Here is a 26905-nt window from a genome sequence, read left to right as displayed (position 1 = left end):
GATGAGAATATTAAGGCAAAGGATGGTTAAATAACTCAGTTACAGATTAAAAAATAGAGGCAGGATTTAACATCAGGCTGTGAAACAACAACAAACACACAGAGACAGAGACTGGATTGGTGGTTACCAGAGGGGAAGGGAGAAAGGAGGAGGGAGAAAGGGATGGATGATTAGGCACGTGTGTGGTGATGGACTGTAATTAGTATTTGAGTGGTGAACGTGATGTAATCTACGCAGAAATAGAAGTATAACGATGTACACCTGAAATTTATACAATGTTATAAACCAACGTGACTGCAATAAAATAAAAAAATAAAAATAATAAAAATTTTAAAAAATAAAATAAAATCAGGCTGTGAAACTCCAGGGCTCCTAGTCTTAATCACTAGGCTGCACTATGTTTATATTCATAGACATGGTAGCAGTTAATCTTGAAGAAGTACGTACAATCAGATGACAGGGTAGAAATGTCAGCAGAAAGAGAGAGAGAGCGGCGTGAATGAAAGGAAGCAGAGGTACAAAATAGCGTGCACACTGGGAAATTTAAGTTGTTAGGACAGCTGGAACACAGGGTGCAAGGGGGACTGCGGTGAGGAAAATAGGCTAGAGGGGCTATGCTCTCCTCCCCCTTTGGCAAAATCCCCATCTTCATCTTTGCAATGAGACTCAAAACAAGTCTGGAAAAACTGAGCGAATTGAAGAGACGAGATAGCTGGATTAGCACCCCAGGATGCCACTGACCTTGGACTCTCTGATCTTCTTAGGGAAAAGTGGGTAAATAAAATGTGTGCAAGTTCCTAGTGTGGGCTAGATAAATGTTGGCTGAATTTGAATGTGCAGCAGATAGTACGCAAACTGGGGTCCTGGATAAAAAGTGTGTATGAGGTACTCTTAAGGAAGGTAGAGGAGAAGACCAGGCTGCAAAAACCACTTAAGTTTGTTGATATGAGGAAAGCTCAAGAAGTGGCAGCCGTATCAAAATTGCAGCGCTTTCGTTAGAATAAATGAACTGTACAAGATGTTCTTACCTCAACGTAAGAGTAGGCGTGGTTGATAGTCTCTGCTGAAAGGCCAAACCAGTTCATTAAGTACTCCCCCTGGCTTTGTGAGTATTGTCATTGTATAATTTCAATGAAAAAAAAATCTCCTGGAACAAGGTGTACAGAATGGGGACAGCACACCATCTGCTTGTGTGCACACCAACAGGAAAATATAGCAGCTGGTAATGAGCCAAACAATATCTGTGCAGAAATAAAAAATAGTATTTTATTTATAGTGCCCTTAGCACATGATTCTAATTATGCTTTATAGCCTGGCAATGGTTGTCATAGGCTACAAACAATCACGCTGCGGATCAGACTCCCTGCTCGCCTTGAGCAAGCAGAGCAGTCTGAAGGATCTCAGACAGTTTTAACAGGGGAAAGCGAGATCTGTTTCAGATGCCTTTCACTGCTTATCGAGGACAAGTGGCTCCTCACCATGGTGACAATCAGGTTGCTAGGCTGGGCAAGGCCGAGTTTGGAAGAATGGTCCTCCCAACAGATCTACTGAAATGAATGGTTCATGCCACCAGCAACTTTCTTTAAGTTCTGATTAATTTCCCACGAAATAATTGCTTGGATTACATCCAAGCAGTTCCTTTATTCATTGCTTCTTTGTTTTGCCGACAGGAGGGTCAGTTAATACTGAAACATACAGTTTGAACCAAGCATATGTGATGCCCACCGCACAATACACCGAGGTCAGGAACAAAGGGATAAAGGGGTACTTCAGCTTCCGGGAGGTGAAAGGGAATACAAATTCACAGAAGACTTCCAGAGGGCCCAGGCCAAGGAGGTAGAAAGTTTCCATCCAATTAAAAAGAGGTTTTTCTTTCCTGAAGAAAAGAGGAGAGGAAAGTCTGATTTTAGATGAGTCATTCTGGTTTAGCAAACATTTCTCAGCTAAAGCTTCCCACCTGCACTGTGTTGATGTGGAGCAGAGCCAAAGCCAGAGTCAAAAGAGTGCATTAAATTTCACATTTAGGAGAAAATGATATACCATTATCTCAACAATCTCAGTATATCCAAACAATCTCAACATGTCTCAACAATCCAAATTTACCCAATCATTTTCTCCCTCAACTGTCACTTAGCTGAAGCTGCTGAGAGAGAACTAGCTACATATTTGGAAGAGGAAAGGGAGCTGGATATGGTGATATTGGAATAAGAATATGGTAAATATATAAGTGAGGGTTTTAAAAATGTTTTTTGTTTTGGTAAAATAACATAAAATTTGCTATTTTAACCATTTTTAAGTAAACAATTCAGTAGCATTAAGTGTATTGACAATGTTGTGTAACTATTACCACTATCCACTTTCAAAACATTTTCATCACCACAAACACAATCTCTGGAAACATTAAGCAATAATACCAGCCCCGCCCCCGCCTGCAGTAACTTCTAATCTACTTTCTGTCTCTATGAATTTGCCTATTCTAGATACTTCATATAAGTGGAATTCAATATTTGTCCTTTTATGTCTGGCTTATTTCATTTAGCCTAGGTTTTCTAGGTTCATCCATGTTGTAGCACATATCAAAACTCCATTCCTTTTTCTGGCTGAATAATATTCCATTGTATGTATACACCACATTTTGTTGATCCATTCATTTGTTGAGGGACACTTGGGTTGTTTCCACCTTTTCGCTACTGTGAATAAAGCTGCAACGAACATTGGTGTACGAGTATCTGTTTGAGTCCCTGTTTTCAATTCTTTTGTGTATACACCTAAGAGTGGAATTGCTGGGTCATATGGTTATAGTGGAATTTTAATATAATTCATATAAGTATATGAGGTTTTATGGACACAATCAGATACCATAAGCAAGCTTTTAAAAATTATACAGATAACGTTATATAAAGCTTAGAAGAGAAAAAAATTCCACCCATAATTCTATAACAAGAATTTTTACATATCTTTTAGTTTTATGCATCTGTATTTATGTGGTTTTATTCATAATGCATATTTTACATTCCATTTTTTAGTTTTCATACAAGGTTTTAATTTAAGTTAGGTAGTCCCTCTTCAAATATTTCCCCCAAACTAAAGACACGACCTATGTTGTCTGGCATGAGCTAGAGTGACGGGATTATGGGTAATTTCTCTATTTGCCAATTTTTTGTAATGTTGTTATATTATTGTTAGAACTTAGAAATAAATGTTCAAAGGCTTATCTGACCACTTAGGAGTAGACTTTTCACAAGAGTAAATATAATTTTAAATGTACTTTTCTTGATTACCTGAATAGAGTCTTCAATGAGGAAATACTGTAGATGGTAAACAGTAACATGAGTAAGATTTTAATGGGAAGTTCTGTTAAAAGAATAAAAAAATACAGATGATAATTTAGTTGATAAGAGCAATGTTTATGATACTTAAGGCAATATAAGCACTGATAGCTATATAGTGCTAGTAATGCTTTTTGGGCTTAACCATGCATTTTTGTAATGTCTAAAGATACTGAGTATTCAGGACAAATTGGAGGTTTTATTTAAGACAATGGATGAGCTCTCTCCTTCCAAGAGATTTTAAGGTTGTTTAAATCAGATAGTATTGATCTCTAGGCCCTGATGAAAAGGGCGTGGCAATCAAATTATCTTTCTAAAAAGAAGCTGTTTACCTGGTGCAGTGAAGAGCAGAGGGAAGAGGGAATAATGTCCTGTTGTGGTCAGAATCAGAAAAATCGAAGCATCTCCTGCTTTTCCCACAGACAAAAGGCTAAAAATAAAAATCCTTATAATGATTCCTTTAAACAACAACTGAAACTTACAATTGCAAATAGCTTGAATTGAAAACTGCATCTATTACTATTAACTTCTAGAATTGGCTTAAGCATAGAATAACATACTAATCTTTGCGACAAGTCCAATTCAATTGAGAATATTAATTTCTCAGTGGCAAACTTGAAGCAATCAATAGAAGAGTATACCACACTGAATCTTGTTTCCCTGAGTAACTGCCTTCTCCGAAGAAAGGGAAGTTGTGGGATTGGGAGCTGCCTAGTGGTGGTGGCCAGGGAAGCAGGACTGAGGAATTTAATTTCCAACCCTATAGCTCTTCTCTTGGAAAATGCCCTGTACCTGCTGGTGTTCGGTATGAATTCTAATTAAAGACATTAAAAGTTTTGCTCAATTTTTTAATTAGGAAACTCCAAGTTGCTAAATGACCCCAGACAAGCCATATACTGACCCAACAAATTTGCTTAATGTTCTTTCAGAGCTTAAATGATTTCTCTCAGGATTTAAGAAAAAAATCTCAAGAAAAATGGCTAATTCTATTACCACCTATCTATCTATTGGGTTTCATTTATACATAAAATGGACACTACTGCATTTAAAATGCTTTTTTTAGCATGTATCAGTGAAAAGATCATAAGATTCAGGCTTTAAGTCCTAACTCTGCTACTTGCTAGTTGTGTGACTTTGGATGAGTCACTCAAACTCTCTGAGCCTGGGGCTGGCCCCGTGGCTTGGTGGTTAAGTTCAGCACACTCTACTTCGGCAGCCCAGGTTCGCAAGTTCAGATCCCAGGTGCAGACCTACACCACTCATCAGCCATGCTGTGGTGGCAACCCACATACAAAACAGAGGAAGACTGGCACAGATGTTAGCTCAGGGCTAATGTTCCTCTAGCAAAAGAAACAGGAAAGATTGGCAACAGATGTTAGCTCAGGGCAAATCTCCCTCAGCAAAAAAAAAAATAAAAAAAGTTCTGAGCCCAAGTTTCTGTGGATATTAAGAGAGGGGATGATATCCATTTATCCTAACTATCTTAAAAATTGTTGCAAGGCTCAAAAGAAAGAGCCCAGAAAAGAAAGAAAGAAACAAAAACATCAACCAAAATAACAGTTCTGGAAAAATCTGAAGTGCTATACGAATGTTACGTATTATTCCATAATGGACTCAATCCTCACTTTGACTAACAACACTTTACAAGGAACCGTGGGACCTTATTTTCACAGATGTGATGACACCAAAGCCCATGTTTTTCCATACTATGCTGCCATTCAATATCCAGACCTAACAGCCTGGTGTCATGGTTCTTAACCACTACAGTACCACTTAACAAAAAATGTAGGAACAACACATGCAATTTTGGATACCTCAGAAACTTCACAGGTGCAAGGATCCTGAGTTAGGCATCCCTGTCCTGTCCTAGTATAAATCTGTCCCTGTATGTCTTTGCCTTTGCTTATCCCACACGTCAAGAAGGGACGGAGCAAAGGGGAAACAATAGGATCACTGTGAAATATGCCAGAAATGCTGATCTTACCTCATTGGGAGAACTGCCAGAAGTATGGCTTTTTCATGGACATGCCACCCAAACATGAAGGAGCTCAAGGCACAAAGAATTAGACTTCGGAGAAAACCTTTGGGCCCTTGGGGTTTAAACCAAAGACAGAAAATAGAAGGCTAGAAACAACAGGCAAAGATAAAACTTCAGTATCATTTAAAATAGACTTTCCAGCAACATTGTTCAGGTGAATACAATTTGCATCATCTCTGAAAAACAGCAGATCTTAAGACAATTCTCCATTAAACTGGCATAATTCATCACTTTGTAAATAGTCCACCAAAAGTTAACATAAAAACAACTACTCAGAAAAAAAAGCACTCAAAAATATATATTTAACTCATTAAAATTAATTCTAGTCATCAAAATTAATAAATGATAAGTTCTAGAATATCTAGTATAACCCTTTATTACACCTTCAAATTAGTTAATTATCACTGAACCTATTAGGTCAAACTACAAAAGTTCATAGATATTTTGGGGCTAATAATAAATTTTTTGGTTTTTTTGTGAGGAAGATCAGCCCTGAGCTAACATCCGTGCTAATCCTCCTCTTTTTGCTGAGGAAGACCGGCTCTGAGCTAACATCCATTGACAATCCTCCTCCTTTTTTTCCCCAAAGCCCCAATAGATAGTTGTATGTCATAGCTGCACATCCTTCTAGTTGCTGTATGTGGGATGCGGCCTCAGCATGGCCGGAGAAGCGGTGCATCGGTGCGCACCCAGGATCCGAACCCGGGCCGCCAGTAGCAGAGCGCACGCACTTAACCACTAAGCCACGGGTCCGCCCAAGGGCTAATAATAAATTAAATTTTGAGCCAGCCCTGACGGCCTAGTGGTTAAAGTTCAGCGCATTCCACTTCGGCGGCCCGGGTTCGGTTCCCAGGTGCGGAATTACACCACTTGTCTATCAGTTGTCATGCTGTGGTGGTGGCTCACACAGAAGAACTAGAAGGACCTACAACTAGAATATACAACTATGTACTGGGACTTTGGGGTGGGGGTGGGGGGCGGGCAAAGAGAGGAATATTGGCAACAGATGTTAGCTCAGGGCAAATCTTTCCCAGCAAAAAAAATAAAAAGAACTATGCTTAAAAAGAATTAGAGTTTAACATATTAATAAACACCTAGCTTTGTGGGATGGAGTGTAATTTACAATAAAACGATGGCCTTCCATATGCAGCATACAAGGCTGAGGTTTTAGAAAAAGTTTTTACCTTAGAATATGTGAACAAGTAGGCCACCAGAGCTTAATTACCTACCAGTACTGCCACGTAATTAAGTGGGGTCAGGTGTCTTGCTAGTAGGTTTGATCATTTAGAAACCAAAATTAAAGCTGAGTGTAATTATAGACAGGATTGAGTTATTTATATTGAATTCTACCAAAATTATATCATGAAATTGAGGGCATCATGGTCACTAACAAATAAAAACAACTCTGAATGAAGCCTCGAACAGCATCTGACTCATATTAGATTCTTATCTGACGCTCAAACAGCCATTGCTGACTCTCAACTCATTATCATTCTCAAGACAAAATATCCATGCAGTCCAGACAAATTTGGATTTTTGATCAATTAGCCATGGCGGAAAACAATAACAACAACAAAAACCCTGGATGTCCCTACTACAAACATTTTCCTCTTTCTCCACAGTGTGGTCCATGCCCCTCCTCCCTGGGCTTTTCTTTCTTCCTCATCCGAGGGTGAAGAGATGGTCTAATAGCCTCTGGGGGGAATTTCTCCCAGAGACATTTTACCAGTAATCCTTCCTTACGGGGTTCAAAGTTACTCTAAGAATGCTAGGAAATGCCTCAATCCACAGCAGGACTCCAGCTATAGAATTTATCCTGTGGTTAGAAAAAGTTGAAATTCAACCAGCCACACAAAAGAAAAGCAAAGAAACTCAAGAAATGAGTCCCACGTGTGAATTCTTACCAATATGGCAACCAGGGTGCAAATGAGGGTGACCAAGGGAGTCACTGAGGGAAGGACTGTGTGTTGGAACTGCTGAACCAAACCACTTGTCATTGAGGCCTTGGGAATCTTGTTGGGATCAAGAAGTTTCAATTGCAAACCTACAGAGTAAGCAGACATTTTATTTTGTTGTGTTTTTATCAATGGCACACCAAATTTTACCAATTAATTCTTCAAGAAAAAAAAAGCTACTAAATCTTACGACTGCTTCAAGGTCAAGATTTCATCAACTCAGTTCTGCACTTTTCTACCTAACATGCGGCTGGTCTTGACGTTATACTATGTAAAGCAGCTGTCTGCAGTGGAACAGGGAATTTGTGCAGTTTAATAGGAACCTTGCTGGCAGGCAGCATACGTAGCAATCGGCTCTTGCCTCTAAAATGAAGCAAGCTTTCTTAAACACAAGTCTTCCGACCACGTCACCCCAGCTTTGAATGCTTCATTGCCTCCAGGATAAAGCCTATATTCCTAAGCATGGCATACGGTGTCTTCCACGATCTAGCCCCTTCCTACCTCTCCAGCCTCATCTCCTCCACCTTGTTAAATGTGGCTTGGCCACAACGCACTGACATACCACTCTCAACACTTGTGTCCCTCTGCACCGGCTACTCCCTTTGCTTATAAAGGCCTACTCACTTGGTGAAGTTCACTCCTAATTCACTTACTCATCTGAGAAAGGTCCTACATCAAGAAGCAGAGCTGAGGGGCCGGCCGGGTGGCGCAAGCGGTTAAGTGCATGCACTCCGCTGTGGCGGCCCAGGGTTCACCAGTTCGGATCCCGGGCACACACAGATGCACTGCTTGTCAAGCCAGGCTGTGGCGGCGTCCCATATAAAGTGGAGGAAGATGGGCATGGATGTTAGCCCAGGGCCAGTCTTCCTCAGCAAAAAGAGGAGGACTGGCAGATGTTAGCTCAGGGCTGATCTCCTCACAAAAAAAAAAAGAAGTAGAGCTGATTTTCATGTGGGCCAGGTATCCCTTGAACATGTCTCCGTCTAGTGTTTACCACACTGCACTGCATCTGTTGACGTTCTCATTTCCTCTACTACCCTGGGTTCCTTAAAGGCAGGAATGATGATTAATTCATTTCTATCCGTAGCACATAGGAGTTCAAGAACTACTTATTAAATGAACCAAGTCTGAGGATGACGCTAACGGGACAGTCAGGGGCAGTCTGAGCACCTATGTGGGCCTATCTAATGCCACTGAAAATCAGTGAAATGTGGGAAAGGTATAGACTACCAAAATATTTTCTATTCATTCACGTCTTCCCTCTTCCCTTTAGCCTGCTGATTCTCTCTTAAAGCTAATAACTATCTCCCTGCCAATGACTTTCCAGGTAAGACATCTTTGAGGAGACAGATATACAAAGGAGGTGCAGCAGTTTCCTGACTCGGACAAGGCACGTGGCCCTTGTACCTCATAATATACTTATTGTTTAAAGCTTTTGTGAAATAAAATGTTATGAAAATGTCATGAAATCACTTTATAAGAATGCTGTGCACATCAAGGCCAGATTCACAGTGGGTGAGGGATAATATCAAATTATGATGTCCTACAAGTACAAATCAAAACCAGGAATAGCAGTCATTATGCATTAAGCATCTATCACGTGCCAAGGGCTTTGCACCCATTACTTTTAGCTCCTCGAGGCACAGAAAGATGGAGTAACTTGCCCAAAGTCACACAACTAACAGGTGGTAGAATTGAACCCAGTTCTGCCTGGTTCCAAAGGCCCTGCTACTGACAACCTAGCACTTCTTTATTGTTGCATTTGTTTCTCACAACATGCTGCATGGGAACAGGTCAAGTACTATTATCTCCTTGTTATAGGGAGGAAGGCAAAGCTAGAGGAATCAAATGACTTGCCCAGTGCCACAGAGCCAGCCTCCAACCAAGGCATCAGACTCTAGGTCAGATGTTGGCAAACTCGAGCCTGAGTGCCAAATCTAGCCTGTGACCTGTTTTTGTGTGATCCTGAAGCTATGAATGGTTTTCACATTTTTAAAGGTTGTAAACCAACAAACGCAAAAACAAACAACTTATGTGGCCTGAAGAGCCTAAAATATTTACTATCTGGCCTATTACGGAAAAAGTCTGTCTACTGTTCTCTTGATTCTGCCATTTCCCATCAAGCTAGGCTGTATTCATGAAGGAGAAACTGAAAGTTATTCCAAAATGAGTTATTTTCAGTAGAAATCATCTTAAGGTATAAATTATTTCTCATCACAACCCAAACTTAAAAGCACAGCCTAAGTTTTCCACTTCTTTTCATCTCATGCCAAAATGCATGGCTATCATGTTCCTTGGTGGTTTAACACCCAGAGTCACCTCAGACACGTTCTTTTTTCTTGCTTCTTCACGTATTTCAGTTTAAAAGCAGGGTTAATTGCTGAATGTTTTACTTAAGGCAAAAATTACCTTTTAAAAATGTCTGGAGGGGGCTGGCCCAGTGGCGTAGCGGTTAAGTGCACGTGCTCTGCTCAAGCAGCCCAGGGATCATGGGTTCAAATCCCGGGCACGCATCAACAGAACGCTTGCACTTGTCAAGCCATGCTGTACTTGCGGTGTCCCATATAAAGTAGAGGAAGATGGGCACAGATGTTAGCCCAGGGCCAATCTTCCTCAGCAAAAAAAAAAAAGAAAGAAAGAAAGAAAGAGGACGATTGGCATCAGATGTTAGTTCAGGGCTGATCTTCTTCACATACACAAAAAAATGTCTAGGGGCCAGCCCAGTGGTGTAGTGGTTAAGCTCACATGCTCTGCTTTGGTGGCCCTGGGTTCGCGGGTTCAGATCCCTGGCGCGGACCCATGCACCACTTATCAAGCCATGCTGTGGCAGGCATCCCACATATAAAGTGGAGGAAGATGGGCATGGATATTAGCCCAGGGCCAATCTTCCTCAGCAAAAGAGGAGGACTGGCAACAGACGTTAGCTCAGGGCTAATCTTCCTCACCAAAAAAAAAAAAAAAATCTAAATATTTCATTTTTTTCCCAAGGAAAAGATCAACAACCTCATTGCCACAACGAGCTTTTACAAGGAACACAGTCTATTTACTGCACTGAAGCCTCAGTCCCTAGAACCGCTCCTCTGTTCATTCTGAAAGCTGAAATGCAGGGCTGGAGAACAAACAGTTCAGCCACATTCAAAACACAAAGCAGGTTTTCCCATGTCTCAATGTGACAAATCCTTTCAACATTCATAGTCTAAGTAAGAAGGTTTGCTACTATACCGATGACGGAGAGCACTTTGTCCAAAGCATTGTACAAAGCCCAGAAGTTTGGAGCCCAATATGCATGGCAGAGGCCCCTCTTGAAAGGGAAGAGTCGGGAAAAGACTTGAGGCAGTTGGTCCTGTTGAAAAGAGATTAAACGGTGATCAAGGTTTTCCAAATTCAAAAAGGGAACTAGGAAACTATGTATGCCACAGAGTATAGAAAGTTATGAAGTCTAAGTGCCAGTCTTCCTTCCTTCAAGTAAGTACAGTTGTGTGATCCTGAGCAGTTCACAGAGCCTCTTTTTGTCTAACCTTCTCATCTGCTGAGTGGGACAAGACACATAAAAGTACTCTGAATACCAGTCTAATACTAGTACGAGAGGAGTTTGATCACGGAAGAATTTACAGGGTGCAAAGGAGGACACAGACTGCAGTTTATCCAAGTCTACTGAAGAGAAGGCAGCAGCAGGAAGACTTTACAAAAGATGCAGCGCTTTTCAGTTTTAGCAGGAATTAAAATTAATTAGCTGAATTCAGGGTGAGAGAAGAAGGGGAAAAAATTTTCCATTGAACATTTGTAACATTCTAGGCACTTGAGAATGTCTGCTGGCAGTGAATGACTGTGAAAGCACCAAGAATACTGATTTTGGGGTTATGAATAAATGAGAACAAGTAGGCAAATGAGCAAACACAGAAATCTGTGAATAATGATTATCAACTCTGTGTGTTTATGGGTCGGAACATATAGTTAAACCTATAAATATATACGCATACAGGGGCGGCCCTGTGGCTTAGCGGTTAAGTGCACGCACTCCGCTACTGGTGGCCCGGGTTCAGATCCCAGGCGCACACCGACGCACTGCTTCTCCGGCCATGCTGAGGCCACGTCCCACATACAGCAACTAGAAGGATGTGCAACTATGACATACAACTGTCTACTGGGGCTTTGGGGAAGAAAAAAAAGGAGGAGGATTGGCAATAGATGTTAGCTCAGAGCCGGTCTTCCTCAGCAAAAAGAGGAGGATTAGCAAGGATATTAGCTCAGGGCTGATCTTCCTCACCAAAAATAAATAAATAAATAAATAAATACGCGTACATATTTGAATATGCACAAAAATATCTGAAAGAATACCATCCTGTCTTGGGGAGTCACAGTGGGGAGGAGTAAGAAAGAATAAGAGAGGATACAATAAGTTTTGCTTATTATATACATTCTTAGCTTTATTATTTTTTCTACCACAACAACAAAAAAACATTACTTTATAAAAAATAAAAGGCTTACCAAAGCTAGGAAAGGACCCAACGAAAGAGCAGAAACTAGGAAAACCATCAGTCCCAGGGAAATAAGACGAAGGAAGCTGAAGCTGCTCCATCGGATGGACCCATCTACAGAAAAGAAACACTGTCATCAACCAGGAGCACGGAGAGCCATAACTTACACCATGTGCTGAAACTAGAAGCATCCCCTGATAGCACACCAATCTTGATGATGTGACAAGAGCAGAGAAGAGTCAGAATGGGTAAAGGGTTTATAGGATCAATAGCTGAAAAGTATCTATTGTGCCTCATAAAATCCTCTCGTGAAGCAAGCCACCAAGTCAAGGAAAAATGAAAGAAAGACGGTTTTGCTCTTATCACTAAAACTTGCCTGGTTTATTCGCGGTGAAACAGTAAGACCGTAGCAGATATATACCATAAGCTGGTGCTACGTAGAGGTAGATGTGCTTGAAATGTAGAAGAACAGCAAAGAGAAATGCTCCTTCCATATGCCTTTTCTAGGAGATTTAAAAGGGAAACACCACTTTAAAATTCAGGGTAAATTAAATGCAGTAAGGTAGTATCCTGGAGTGGATCCTGAAACAGAAAAAGGACATTAGTGGAAAAACGGGTAAAATCTGAATGTACCAATGTTGGTTTCTTAGTCTTGAGGAATGTACCATCGTTACACAACAAGGTAACATTAGGAGAAAATGGGTGAGGGGTACAGGAACTCTCTGTACTATCTTTGTAACTTTTCTGTAAATCTAACGTTATTTTAAAAAATAGTTGATTGGTTGCACAACATGAATATACTTAACACTGCTGAACTGTTCTCTTAAAAATGGTTAAGATGGTAAATTTTATGTTATTTTACCACAATTTAAAAAATACAATTTTTGGGGGGCCGGCCCCATAGCTTAGCAGTTACGTGTGCACGGTCCGCTACTGGCGGCCTGGGTTCGGATCCCGGGCGCACACCGACGCACCGCTTCTCCGGCCATGCTGAGGCCGCGTCCCACATACAGCAACTAGAAGGATGTGCCGCTATGACATACAACTATCTACTGGGGCTTTGGGGGAAAAAAAGGAGGATTGGCAATCGATGTTAGTTCAGAGCCAGTCTTCCTTGGCAAAAAGAGGAGGATTAACACGGATGTTAGCTCAGGGCTGATCTTCCTCACAAAAAAAATAAATAAATAAATAAATAAATAAATAAAATCACACCATGCATTTAAAAAAAAATTAAAAATACAATTTTTTTTTTTGTGAGGATGATCAGCCCTGAGCTAATATCCATGCCAATCCTCCTCTTTTTGCTGAGGAAGACGGGCCCTGAGCTAACATCTGTGCCCGTCTTCCTCCACTTTATGTGGGACGCCGCCACAGCATGGCCTGACAAGCAGTGCGTCAGTGCGCAACTGGGATCTGAACCCTGGCCGCCAGCAGCGGAGCATGCGCACTTAACCGCTACGCCATGAGACCGGCCCCCAAAAATACATATTTTAAAAGATATATTCTGAAATACTTAATGAATAAAGTATGAGTCTGGGATGTGTTTCAAAATAATCCTTTGTGTGCAGATCACTGTACTATTTTCTCTACTTTTGTATATGATTTAAATTTTCTGTAATAAAAAGTTTTAAAATTCAGGCAAATATTCTACATGCAATACAAGGAAAACACAGGCAAGTGATTTCAGCCAGCTTTTATACTGAGCCTAGAAGGTTCATAAATTCATTATTTCAACAAATATTTATTAAGTACTAAGCTTGATGCTGAGGTATAGGATACATCCTTATAACAACACACTATAAATTCCCTACGGATCTAAAGCGCAGAGAATTCAATTACCCTCACCCTCTTACGGTTTTACAATAGCTGAAGTTGACTTCCACAGAGGAGCTGGGAAAGAGTATGAATGAATACAGATGATGTTACGCTACCAAAGAGCCATTTAAATCCTCTATTATAGATCACGCACCATATAGCAAATCAGGCGGAAGGCCCCAAGTATAGTACTCGATCCTAACAAACTACCTAGGAGAACTAAAGGTATTCTGATTTAAAACAAAAACAAAAAAACCCAAGTTGACAATAACTAAAGAGGTCTGAATTCTACCTACCTCACAGGAATTTTGGAAGGATCAAGTGAGATAATGTTCCTGGGATTCAGCAAGGAAACTGCCAAAGGGACCCTGAAAGGCCAGGTTCCTTCTCTCTCTATCTCATCAGGGTGGGTCTAGAATAGATGAGTTAGGAATGACGAGGAAAAAGAATGAGATGCTTCTAGATCTCTCTTCATCAATTTCATAATTTACTTAAGATTCAAAGAAGGTCTAGCTGGTTCCATAGCTAAACTTTAGTATATCTCTTCAACAACCATCCAACAATCATTCACTGAACACCAATCATGTTCTAAATACCATGTGGCTTTTCACGGTTAAGAGATAAGAACTTATCCAGACATTTATAGTTGACAAAGAACTTTAAAACAGATTATCAAATTTGATCTTTCCAAAGTCTCTGTGAGGTAGGTAGCCCCATTTTACAAATAAGAATGCAACAAGAGGTAAATTCTTTTTATAGATGAGAAGACTGAGGCTGAGAGAGTTAAATGACTTGCCTTGGGTTAATGGTTCCCAAACCTGACAGTGTATCAAAATTCCCCAGAGATTGCTAAACCCCAGTCCCAGAGATTCTGATTCAGTGTACAGAGAGGTGGCCCAGAAATCTGAATTTCTGATTTCTTCTTCTTTAAAAAGGAGGATAATAATTATAATAACTTCACAGAATAGTTGTGAGGTTTACTCAATAATATATATAATGTACCTAACCTGAAGCAGCCAATGCATCCTGTCTGAGTCACAAAGTTTATTAGGGTTAGTCAGGTTTTCAAGGTCTTCTGATTCCAAATCCCATACTGTCCATTATACTATGCTACATGCTTCTGATGGTAAAGCTCCCTCATCATAATTATTATATTGTAAAAACTGCTGAAGGTTTCATTCCTAGATAAATGATCCCAACCAAATATAGAAACTCAAGTTTATTTCAGGGCTGCCACACTCTAATAAGTTTTTTAGAGTATAATTTTCCTGTGCGTAAAATGAAGAAAATTATTGTCAAAAGATGGAATTTGTGGGAAATACTCAAAAAAAGTGTCTATAGCACTTGGCAACTCAAAACAGTTGGTCGAATAAGTTTTCCAATCACCCATTACACTGTTGCCTTTACAAGCTAAAAACCAAACTTGGAGGAGGAAAAAATCTAATTAGTCTATTTTGTGTTTACCTGAAATAATCGTGCAATGGAGAGCAGCATTAATCCAAACAAGAAACCATTGTACTGGAAATGAATATCTAGACTTAGGTCAAGGAAAGACAACAGAGAATACCAAATTCACAATGAACGGTGCCAGCAAACTGAATATAAAAATTGGAAACGCTTTCTTAATAGGTAAAAATGTTACTATCATTTTGGACTTTTCATAAATATGTTTTCTATAAACAGAATCAAATCTTGGACAAACTCTTTAATTAAAATTTACGTAGTGCCAAGGATTATCATAGGGGAGAAAAAAAATTTATGTTTAAGAAGAAAACCAGGAAACTTTCCCATGTTTTTTCTACCTTAAAGACCCAGTAGCTCAAGAGCAAGATGTTTTTTGTTTTGTTTTTTTAGAATTAGGAATGAGAAACGAAGGGACCTAACAGCCCCTGAAGGCCACTCCACTGTTCATAGTACGTACACAATCTCATTTACTAAGCTTCACAATGAACCTGAGGGGTAGTTAGAGCTGAGACGTTAGTCTACTCACGGCCCAAAGCTACTGCAAGAGTTGAGTCCAGATCAGACTTAAACCAAAGTCTGAGTGTTTTCTTCTACATCAGCCTACTTCTATGAAAATTGTAAAATATTAGGCTTCCATCATTAGAATTTCAGTTACATTCAGACCTTTTGGATTTTACAAGAACTTTGCCTGTTAATACGTGGTAAGCCAAGATGGTAGAAAAGCATGAAGGACTGTCTGTTCCCATATGCAACACTGTGATATGCCCTTTCCTATAAGAGGTATTTAGAATAATGTGTTATAAAACTATTTAAGATAAATGTATTAGACGAATTTAAAGACAGTTAGCAAATCCCAGTATATTGCTTTACTGGAGGTTTCACTGGAGGTTTCACTGGTTTTCGAATACCACCACTAACTTTTCAGGGACAAAGTGCTCTAACAATCAGAGTCTGGTAAAGGTGGGCAGAGACCACAGTTTGGGGGACCCATGAATCCACCCCACACTCATTTTCAAGAGCCGCTCATGTTTCAGAATCATCATTATAGAAAGAATTAATCTCATACTTAGTAGAAATCAGAATAAGTAAGGGAATAGGACATACAACGTCAAGGATACGGTCCACAATTAACAACCCAAAGTTCCACAGCAGCAAGACTGACAGAATAAACTTTGGCTTCTCTGTGAGTTCTTTACCTGCTTTGTTTCCATCAATGCATTTACAGCACCTACATTGAAACACCAGGAAAGAATCAGAAACAACTTTGATCTTCATTAAAACATCAGAATACTTCTAAAGAAGTACACCACGATACACTCTGATACATTTTATTAGTCATTCCTGATAGACTGCCCATGCCATTTTCTGCGTAAAAAGGTAGCAGAAACAAAGACCTCAGGGCCAGTTCCGTGTCTCTTTCTCAGCTAGGCTGATTTGAAACCAAGTCTTCATTTAATAAAAATAAACAGCCACCAAAAACTCAAAAGTAAGGATTTTGAAAATTGAGAGGGCACACACTATTTCAGTTCTTAAGAATAAAAAATGCAGGGCCGGCCCTGTGGCTTAGCGGTTAACTGTGCGCGCTCCACTACTGGCGGCCCGGGTTTGGATCCAGGCGCGCACCGAGACACCGCTTCTCCGGCCATGCTGAGGCTGCGTCCCACATACAGCAACTAGAAGGATGTGCAACTATGACATACAACTATCTACTGGGGCTTTGGGGAAAAAAAGGAGGAGGATTGGCAATAGGTGTTAGCTCAGAGCCGCTTTCCTCAGCAAAAAGAGGAAGATTAGCGTGGATGTTAGCTCAGGGCTGATCTTCCTACCAAAAAAAAAAAAAAAAAATGCAGACCAGGGCAAGATATAAATTATATATCATCATATCAGGCAAATTAAGAATAGAGCTGCGAATTTGTAGTTGCCGATCATCCAAATAAGTTAAAAAAATAATTATGTAATTATTATGTAAAAATGTATGTCATTTAAAGGCTGAGATATATTAAGTTACAACAGCAGATGACAAAATGGTATAATCCTATTTTTATTTTACAAAAATTACATTCAGACACAGAAGAGAGGCTGAAATAATATGCACCAAAATGCCAATAGTGACAGCTCTAAGTAGAGGAGTATGGGTCATTTTTACTTTGTGTGTGTGTGTGATTTTCTGTTTCTGAAATTTGGACAATAAGGATGTACTATTCTATAAAAAGATTTTAAAAAATGTGTTTCATTTGAATATTGGAAAATTCTAAAAACAAAGGAATCTAAAACTAAATATAGACACAATAAAGATGCAATTAAAGGGGCCGGCCCCGTGGCTTAGCGGTTAAGTGTGCACGCTCTGCTACTGGAGGCCCGGGTTCGGATCCCGGGTGCGCACCAACACACTGCTTCTCTGGCCATGCTGAGGCTGCGTCCCACATACAGCAACTAGAAGGATGTGCAGCTATGACATACAACTGTCTACTGGGGCTTTGGGGGAAAAAAATAAAATTAAAAAAAAAAAAAAGATGCAATTAAAGAGGGGTTGGCAAAAGGTGTCCTACTCTTCCCCTAGGAGCCTCAGTTTCCTCATAAACAGAGCAGCCTTCCAGGGGAACTGAGAAAATTGAGTGAGTTACTAATCCATACACAGTGCCTGGTTCTGGGAACTGGCACAGAGATTTCAAAAATTTATATCTTACTTAACCGCTCCCTCTACATTAAAGATGGAAATGCATTCTATTCCCTCTCTCTGCCTGTACACACTTTCCCTGTGAGCTTGAATTCAAACATTTTGAGTTTAAAGGAGTGCATTACAAATCATCTTCCCCTCCAACTCTTGCCAGGTCATGAACAGATTGAAAGTTAGAATGTCAAATAGGAGTGACTCCGTGAGAATGAGCAGGGCTTAAAACATTCCCAAGGGACTCTTTCCTGAATGGGCCAAGGATTCAGTCTAGAGGGCCTCACAAACAGAAATGATCCATTTATGACAAGGGTCATTGAAGAGGCACCAGTTACTGCTCTGTCTCTATCATATCAGCAGGCTTAAGTATTAAGACAGAATAGAAACCAACATTAACCAAGAACTTACTACTTGGAAGTCACTGTGCGAGACATTCTATACAAGTGTATTCAACTAAAAATTAATTTATAAATAAAAGATGCAACACATAAAAATGTAAAATATGAATATAACTTAAAATTAGTGAAGAATCTTCAGGAAGGAAAGAATCCAGAAACAACAACTAAAAGCACTGTCAGATTTCTTGAGTTTACTAGAACGGAAACTCCATTGATGGTTAGCACAATGCACATGTGTGCACAAGTATATATGTGCTGTATGTAAGTGTGTGTATCCCAAAGTATAGGGTAGGTCATGGAAGCCTCTGGGGGCCTGCTACATGGAAGGAAAGAAAAGCATATGGAACCATTTTAGGCGGGAGAAATGGTCCTGGAACTACTTGGGACTACTTTTCACAACATTCCGAATCTCTTGTTCTACCTCTGCCTCATAACCCCACCTTATCCCCCATTTTCTTCCAGAAGATTCAGCTAGACTGCTTAGTGTAATTACTTTTTGTGCAGCTTAAAACACAACAACACCGTTTTGGACTGTTCTAGTATTTACTATTATATGAACTTTGTTTCCCCCAAGTCAGGAACAAGTTAATGCCATTTAATACCATAATATTTCCTCAACACCTTCCACACAAAATGACATGCTCAGACTTACTCGTGGACAGCATACACGAAGAGTGCATCTGTAAAGATGACGGAAAATCTCTGGAAAAGTAAGGTCCTTGAGCTGGAGTAATTCAGGTTATGAACGTTCAGCATCTCTTGATCAAAATATTTGGCAACATGTGACAAGGCATACTCAAACCATGCAAAAAAGGGGGGGTAATCCAAGGTCCACTCTGAAGTTGCCTGTGGTAAAAATTGAAGATAAAATATCTCCTAAGTAACTGAATAAATAAAGAGGGTGCAAAGATTGAGATTTTTCTTTCTCTGGTCTTTAAAAAAGCACATGTAATGAAACTGCATTCAAAATATGCCATAAATAGAGCAATTCCTATGTAAGGCTGAGAGAACCCCAAAACCTGTCTCCTCAGTTATTTAATACGGTCTTCAATTTCCTTAAAGAGAGTCAACTGTACTTCAAAGGAAATCGATCGGAAACCTTGTAGTAACAAACTTGGTTATGCCATGTTTTTGCCAATCTAGTACAAAAATGGAGATATGGCATAACACATGATTCCCTAGCTTGGGTTCAAGTTCTGTCTCAGAGACTCAATTTCTTTATTTGTAAAATGAGGTCTTGTGAGGATGAAATCAGATGACACACATGAAATATATTTATAAATGAAAAAATGCTACTTATCTTTTGTTCTACTAGGTATGAGATCCTTGAGAGGAGAAACTACTCTTTGTCATTTCTGTTTCCTGAGCATGTAGTAAGTGCCTACTATATTAAGTATTAAATAATCATTAGTTAAATGAATCAACAGTCACTAATGAGTAAATGAAAATACAGGTCACATGAAAAATATACAAACTTTAGCATATTATATTTTGTTAGATTTCTCCAAGTCTCGGTTTCCTCATCTATACAACAGGGATGGTAGTACCTACTGCACGGTTTATTGTATTAAATTTTACATAAACCTACAAAATACTACATATATAGTATTGAACCAGATACAAACTAAGTATCAATACATATTATTTATTATTATCATTGTAAAAATTATTACTATCTCCATAGGATGTCCCTAAAACTAAACCTAGACCTTGCACCTAGAAGAGCTGAGACAGTAATAATCATCTGCATTTGTAGTTCTCTTCAGTGGAAAACTCCTCTTCATCTGAAAGTGCATTAAAGGTTCACTGGGTACTAATTGGGTGCCCACAGGGACTCCTATTTAGGGTCTCTCTGTGGTATAAAATGAGGCAAGAGAGACTCAGACAAACTACTTGTTAGTTCTTTGTTCATGATAAGGATGAATGACAACTTTTGGTCCTGGTAAGAAGTAGCCTGTTTACCCCCTTGTAGGTATAAAATGCAGAAGCCTCAGACTTGAAGCAAACCCAGAGGCTGTCTGTCTAAGGTACTCAGGCTATGAACAACCCACTGAGTTCTCCTTTATGAAAAGTTCCTTCTCTAATCCCAAGTCTCCAATGTGGGGTATAAACAAGATGACCCACTGAACTGTGGAAACAAAAATGAGAAATTATATTTTTTAATCTCATCTTTCTTAATTTCTATGTTTAATAGTATTATTAATAGAGCAGTATCTTTATAACTTATAAATAAAGACATATTGGGTAGTGAATGCTCAAAAATGTTTTCTTCCTGGGGTATGGATATTAAAAAAAAGAAGTTTAGGGGCCGGCCCCGTGGCGTAGATGTTAAGTGCGCGCGCTCTGCTGCTGGCGGCCTGGGCTCAGTCCTGGGCACGCACCGAGGCACTGCTTGTCAGGCCATGCTGTGGCGGCGTCCCACATAAAGTGGAGGAAGATGGGCACAGAGGTTAGCCCAGGGCCGGTCTTCCTCAGCAAAAAGAGGAGGATTGGCATGGATGTTAGCTCAGGGCTGATCTTCCTCACCAAAAAAAAAAAAAACTGTTCCATGTAGTTCCAAGAAATTCAACACCAATTTAAACTTTATTAACATCTGCAGTTTCCAGCTACAGTTTCTATGTTAGACGTCATTCTAACCTTAAAGAGCTATTTATTTTATTGGAAGTCTAAAAGTTTTTCCTACTTTATTTTTTTGACATATCTGTTACTTTAAATAAAATGAGGAACAAGAAGCATTAAAAGAATTGGGAGGAGGAACAGGTACTGCCTGAGATACCGTCATTCTTCCAAAACAAAGTGTCCCTGTCCTTCCTTTGCTATCCCCACTCCCACACTACTCTGAGGCTCTCTATATGCCGCCCCTACTCCCCACAAAGACTTCCCAAACCTAGCCCAGAGGCCCTCTTGACCTCAGGGATTTCCATCTGGGGCCATCTTCTTACCTAAATAGCTCTGGGGAAGCCAGTGAAACTATCAGCTAATATTTCCTCCCAAGTGAACAGTTCAAGGGACTCAAATCTGGGTCTTCTGACTCCAAATTCATTGCTCAGGACGCTACTATTACAGAGCTATTTCTTCAAATATAGAAACATCCGACCTCTAAGATTCAAAACGACTGTGATCATTCTACAAATATTTATTATGGGTCTTTTTGGTGTCTTTTCCCAACCAGCCAACTAATCAATTTAACCTGAGGCCAGAGCAGAAAGGTAGGTTAGAAGTCACAGCTAAGGAGAGCTCTACAAAGCAATCCACGGCTCACATGCCCACTCTCTTCAGTATGAAAGACCCTTTCTTTAGAAAGACCCTTCCAGACCTGACCACACACACCTCTCCAGTCTTATCTCCAACTGTGAGCCTCCTCTCATGTACATTCACCTCACAGACAACCGAATTTTGCTCTTTGCTGGTTTTTGTTGTTATCTTTGAGGAGGGCGGGGAGAATAAAGAGGTAAACCATTACTAGAATCTCTTTTATATAAAATTCTATCTAAAATAAACTGATTTGGAAACAGTTCTGGCCTAAATATAGTTTTAGGAGTCCTAAGATAACAGGTAGTAGTGAAAGTTACAGGTGTAAATCAGAGAACATCCAGAAAGAATTATAGAATTAAAAGAAGAAAAGGAACACAAAGAGAACCCCACAGGGTCAGCCCCATGGGGTAGCAGTTAAGTGCGCGCGCTCTGCTGCTGGCGGCCCCTGTTCGGATCCCGGGTGCACACCGAGGCATCGCTTGTCAGGCCATGCTGTGGCAGCATCCCACATAAAGTGGAGGAAGATGGGCACAGATGTTAGCCCAGGGCCAGTCTTCTTCAGCAAAAAAAAGAGGAGGTATTGGCATGGATGTTAGCTCAGGGCTAATCTTCCTCACAAAAAAAAAAGAGAGAGACCCCCACAGAGTACCAGCTTTCTAAAGGGTGCACAGATGAAGAGTTAGCACAAGAAACTAAGAAGAAATGGTCAGAGAGAAAGGAGGAAATCGCAAGACAAGGGGCTGACTTTTCATTTATAGGCTGAGAGTCATTATATTAATAATGCTAATTATTAATAACCCTTAATGTTTACTCAGCATTTTTGTTCCAAGTACTATGCTGAGTGCTTCACATGCATTATATTCATTTCATCCTAATAATTATTTATTATCATTTAATAGTTAGGGATACTGAGGTTGAAAGGTCAAGAAGTTTGCCCATGGTTACCCAGCATGGGTCTTAAGTGGCAGAGCTGAAGTCAAACCCAGGCAGTCCGAAACCACAGCCCCAAGTTCTTGACCACTAGGCCACACATATTCTCCTAATTGGTATACGTATGTGCAAACTGAAATACCTTACACTAAAGTAATTACTTGAAGTTCCTTAGCTTTCCTATGAAACACTTATAGTGTTACTATGTAACCAGAACTTGGTCACTTAGGTCAACTGTTCTTAAGCTTTTTCAGTACAAAGGACTATTCTGACCCGGCCAAAAAACCCAAAAAGCAACAACTCACAGAAAACTTTACAGGTTGTCTTAAAAAAAAATCTCCCTGACAGCAGAGTGCTGTTTTTGATTAAGACATTTCTGAGCTGACACCTGTTTTTCATGAAGTATCATATGCAATTTAGTAATTCATGCCAGAAATAAAAATAGAAACATGATTTTTATAAAAAATAATAGAACAGAATGGTTTATATATTACCAGATGCCTACACATCACATTTGATTTTTCCTTTCCTCGTAAATCACAAAATATTAGGGATAGACAAGACCTTAGAAATGATTCATTCCAATCCTCATGTGCCACATAAGAAACTAAGGCCCAGAGAGATGCAGTATCTTTTCTATGTTGTGGCAGAGCCACACCTACAGTCCAACTCTTTCTCTTTCCCAATCCCGTGTTCTTTCAACAGAAGTGTGGCAGATATTATAATTCCCAATTTATGGTTTGAGAAACTCATTTTGAAGTAAGGAAATTCCCTAACAGTGCCAGAGGAGAGAACTGAGCAAAGAACACAATTTTTATAGAGATTAATTACACCTATGATCACACAGAAAACTGTTTTAATATCAATAACACTTACATGATTTCATATATCATCTTTTTTTGTGTGAGATTAGCTCTGGGCTAACATCTGTTGCCAATCCTCCTCTTTTGCTGAGGAAGACTGGCCCTGGGCTAACATCTGTGCCCACCTTCCTCTACTTTATAAGGGACACTGCCACAGCATGGCTTTACAAGCAGTGCGTCGGTCCGCACCGGGGATCCGAACCTGTAACCACTACGCCACCAGACCGGCCCCTCACATATCATCGTAAAAAAAAAAAAACAAGCAACCAAAAAGGTGAAAATTACAACTTACCTCATAATACCACTGTGATATTGGCAAACTGTGAGTGATAGCAAGCCAGTTTCGGTGTACTTCAAAATCTGTGGAATGGCTACTCAAAACAATCAGATGCAGAAAATGAGATTTTGTAACATTTATCAATTTCACATTTCTAAATTAGGCTTTTAAATGGACCAACACCCCCTAAACAGTCACAGCTCACTATCCTATAAAGACAGTAAAAGATATTACATAATCCTGAAACACCTAACTTATCAGGAAGTCAGATCTTCTGGAAAAGCTGGGGATCTACAAACAAGTAAAAAGAGTCTCTGAGTTATCTAAAAACCCCATACTTTTTCTTAAGGGAGGCCTTCAGGCCATTGCTCAGAGCTGACTTACTCTTGTTCACAAAGAATTCCAACAAGATTCATTATCTGGAAAAGGCTTCACACACAAACTGGATCTTGAAGGATGAGTAGGAGTTCATCACACAGAGAAGGTGGAGAAAGGCCCCTGCCCTGCCTTTCCCATGTCTCCAAATTCTCCGTTTACTGTTTTCTCCCTCACTATGTATAAATATATCCAAGCACCTCCCCTGAAGGCAGAAAAAAATTTTTCCTTCTACCCTTCTAGGTTCTATGGCTGGTCGAAGAATTAAATCAACCTAAGACAGATTAACAGGAGTAAAAAAGCCAATTTTAATTACATACATAGGGAGCCCCAAAAGATATGAGAAAGATAGGAGACTCAAAGGCAGCCAGATAATTGAAGCTTATATACGATCCTGAGCTAAGGAAAGGGATGGGGGCCTGGCAATTTCAAAGAAGGGGGAAGGCAAATCAGGGGAAGGTGAGAAGAAATGTTTGGTAAACAAAGATTGCCCTGCCATGTAGATAAGTCTCACAGGTAAAGTTATCTCTGGTAACAGCTCTCTTCCAGGTACAGGCCTCCTTTCTAATGTAAATTTCCCTTATGAAAGGGTAACTTTTACTGCTTTCGGAGCTTCTCCCGTGTCTGCAGTTTCTCAAAATAATCAGCCCCAAATAATCCTTACGTCAAGGAGGCACATTTTGGGGTAGTATATTCTGTTACCCTTCTCCCCTTTTCGTAGAAAAATTTTTTTCTGTTTGTCCACTGCTGTTCCTCTCTTCCACGTCTTGAATAGCACCTGATACACGGATAAGCTCAATCCATTCTTGTTGAATTAACCACTCACCAAAGTCAACAATGAGTGCCACAGCAACACCCGATTTATACTTTCCGATGTTTTACACCACCTTTCCACAGTGACAACTCTCTCCTGAGTTTCCTAGCCAACCCCTTCTATGTCTCATTCATGGCTGTCCATTCCAATATTCATCAAGTAAATGCCTTGATCTTCCCCTAGGTTCTGTTCTTGGTCCTCTTTTTATGCAATTCACTCTACCCTGGACAATCTTACTCACACTTATTGTTTCCACTATCAGCTGTATAATGATGACTCCCAAATCACAATATACAACCTTGGTCTCTTTCCTGAGTTCTAGAGACAGACATCTCCAACTTCCTGCTGACAATGTCACCTGAATTTCCTACAGATTCCTCAAAATCACAATTCAAAACTGATCTGATGACCTAGCAATTCCATTTCTAGCTATACGCACAATAGAAATACATACACATGTTCACCAAAAGACATGTACTAGGTGTGTCTTCAGGCCTCCCATTATATGTCAGTTCCTCAGAGACTTTCCCTGACACCCACTCTAAAGTAAGTTCTCCTTGTTAGCACCCTAAGAGGATCCCACCTTCATAACACAACGTAAGTGTAGTTATGTAATTACATATTTGTGTTGATTTGTTTCTGGAACTGTTATACCCTTTATAGGGTTAGGGACCATATCCATTTTGTCCTTCCCTCTAGTGCCTAGCCACAGTACGTGGTATATAATAAAGCAATTAGTAAACATTTTGTCACATATATTTCCATTTATCCTGTAGCTTCCCTCTCACATCCCTGGGGGTTCCAGTTTGAGAAGCAGAGCATTAACTGCAACTATATACATTCTTAACCCTGGAGCAGTATTCAAAATAACAACTCCGAAGACACATTTCCAGGCTGAAGTAACGAAACCAAGAAATATCACCTTATACGCACAGACTTACAGTTAAAAAAAAATTCCTTTTCACTCTGATTTGAAAGGAATTTCCTACAATTTAGAAAGATTTTTCCAATTTGCTTTTAAAATGAAAAGATGTTTCTTACTTGCTTTCAGTTATGCGGAAAGTTCAACCGGCCAACCCCTTCTTTTCCTAAGTCCCTGTTAGTCATTTTGCTGAACCTACATATACACTTCATTGCTTATATAATTACATATACACATCAGGATGGATGTACATTCTATACATACAGCTCTTTCATTCCCAACAAAAGGCATGAAGAACTTGAAGCAAACAATACCAATAAAGCAAACTCTAAACTGGGAAGGCGGATAGGGAGCCCTGGAGGGAAGGGAGAAAAGGAATGAGGGGGAAAACCAGGGAAAAGAGTTAGGAAGGATGAAGAGAAGGTGGAAACTAACATTTATAAATATTGAGTACCCACTCTATGCACATTACCACTTGGTGGTTGCTTGCTAACTGGTTTCCGTGCTTTCAGTGGAGGCCCTGTGTGATCTGGCCACTGTTTACCTCAACCTGTGTCATTCTCCTCCTACCTTACTGCTCTTGAGTCACAGCGGCCATTTTCTTTTCCTAGAATGCTAAGTTCTTAACTACCACAGGGCCTTTGCACTTACTTTTTCCTACATCTGAACTGCTTTTCACAATGCTCCTTCTTTTTCATCCTTTGGGTTTTAACTCAAACGTCATCTCCTAAAAGAGGAGTAAAGCCTTGCCCTGTAGTCACTCTAGTTCTTTGACAGATCTTATCACAATCTGAAACTTTCGTGTTTGTCTATCTGCCCCCACCAACTCCAACGAGGGCGAGAGCGAGGGCGGGAAATATCTTTCTCACCACTGCATCTCCGGAACGTAGAACAGTACCTAGCACAGTAAGTAGCTGATAAACACCGGCTGAATGAATAGTGGAGGTAGGTGTTGCTCATCTGCGTATTAAGGATGAGAACCCTGAGGCTCAGGAACATTCAAGTCAGACAGCACAGGCCTGACCCCTGCCATCCAGGGCTCTGATCTAGTTAGCTATGCATAGCAAAAACGGAGCGGCGACCACACGACTTCAAGTTCCCTTTCCTGCTCACACCGGGGGCATCCACGCTTCTCTCTCCCGCCCTGACCGACCGCGGGGCCTCCCCGACCAGCCCCTGGCCGTGCGGGTCCCTTACTAGGTGGGGATGAGAAGGCATTTGAGGAAAGTAACTCCGAGCGCCAGAGCCGAGAACCAATTGCCACCACCCGTCGCAATTCCGAAAGCCGCCATCACTGCGGAGCCGCGTTGTCAATCAACTT

At 40.2% G+C, this 26905-nt stretch overlaps 1 protein-coding gene across 2 annotated transcripts; it reads right to left on the bottom strand.

Annotated features, from left to right (window-relative positions):
- Positions 1-1244: 1244 nt before the first annotated feature.
- Positions 1245-26905, bottom strand: ALG8 (ALG8 alpha-1,3-glucosyltransferase). 2 transcript variants are annotated; one of them, XM_058545525.1, is made up of 13 exons: positions 26782-26905; positions 23489-23567; positions 18801-18994; positions 16198-16307; positions 15080-15147; positions 12177-12303; positions 11811-11914; positions 10545-10665; positions 7272-7411; positions 5314-5453; positions 3662-3759; positions 3282-3354; positions 1245-1876 (listed from the first exon to the last, which is right to left on the bottom strand). In XM_058545525.1, exons 1-13 carry the CDS (start codon positions 26874-26876, stop codon positions 1645-1647), a joined length of 1581 nt encoding a protein of 526 aa, XP_058401508.1. In that variant the 5' UTR covers positions 26877-26905; the 3' UTR covers positions 1245-1644. The 2 variants fall into 2 exon arrangements, with proteins under 2 accessions (XP_058401508.1, XP_058401509.1); XM_058545526.1 differs by lacking the exons at positions 7272-7411; positions 10545-10665.

This window comes from Diceros bicornis, chromosome 7 (genome assembly GCF_020826845.1).
Source record: "Diceros bicornis minor isolate mBicDic1 chromosome 7, mDicBic1.mat.cur, whole genome shotgun sequence".
Taxonomy (NCBI): domain Eukaryota; kingdom Metazoa; phylum Chordata; class Mammalia; order Perissodactyla; family Rhinocerotidae; genus Diceros; species Diceros bicornis.
The sequence above is the reverse complement of the archived record's forward strand: the minus strand, read 5'-3'. Positions and strand labels throughout refer to the sequence as shown.

Coding starts and splice junctions, on each gene's coding strand:
- ALG8 (XM_058545525.1), bottom strand. CDS start 26,876: ATGGCGGCTTTCGGAATTGCGACGGGTGGTGGCAATTGGTTCTCGGCT. Junction 12,304..15,079: donor CCATTGCACGATTATTTCAG/GTAAACACAAAA, acceptor TAAATCTCCTAG/AAAAGGCATATGGAAGGAGC. Junction 3,760..5,313: donor CTGGCAGTTCTCCCAATGAG/GTAAGATCAGCA, acceptor TTTTATTTTTAG/CCTTTTGTCTGTGGGAAAAG.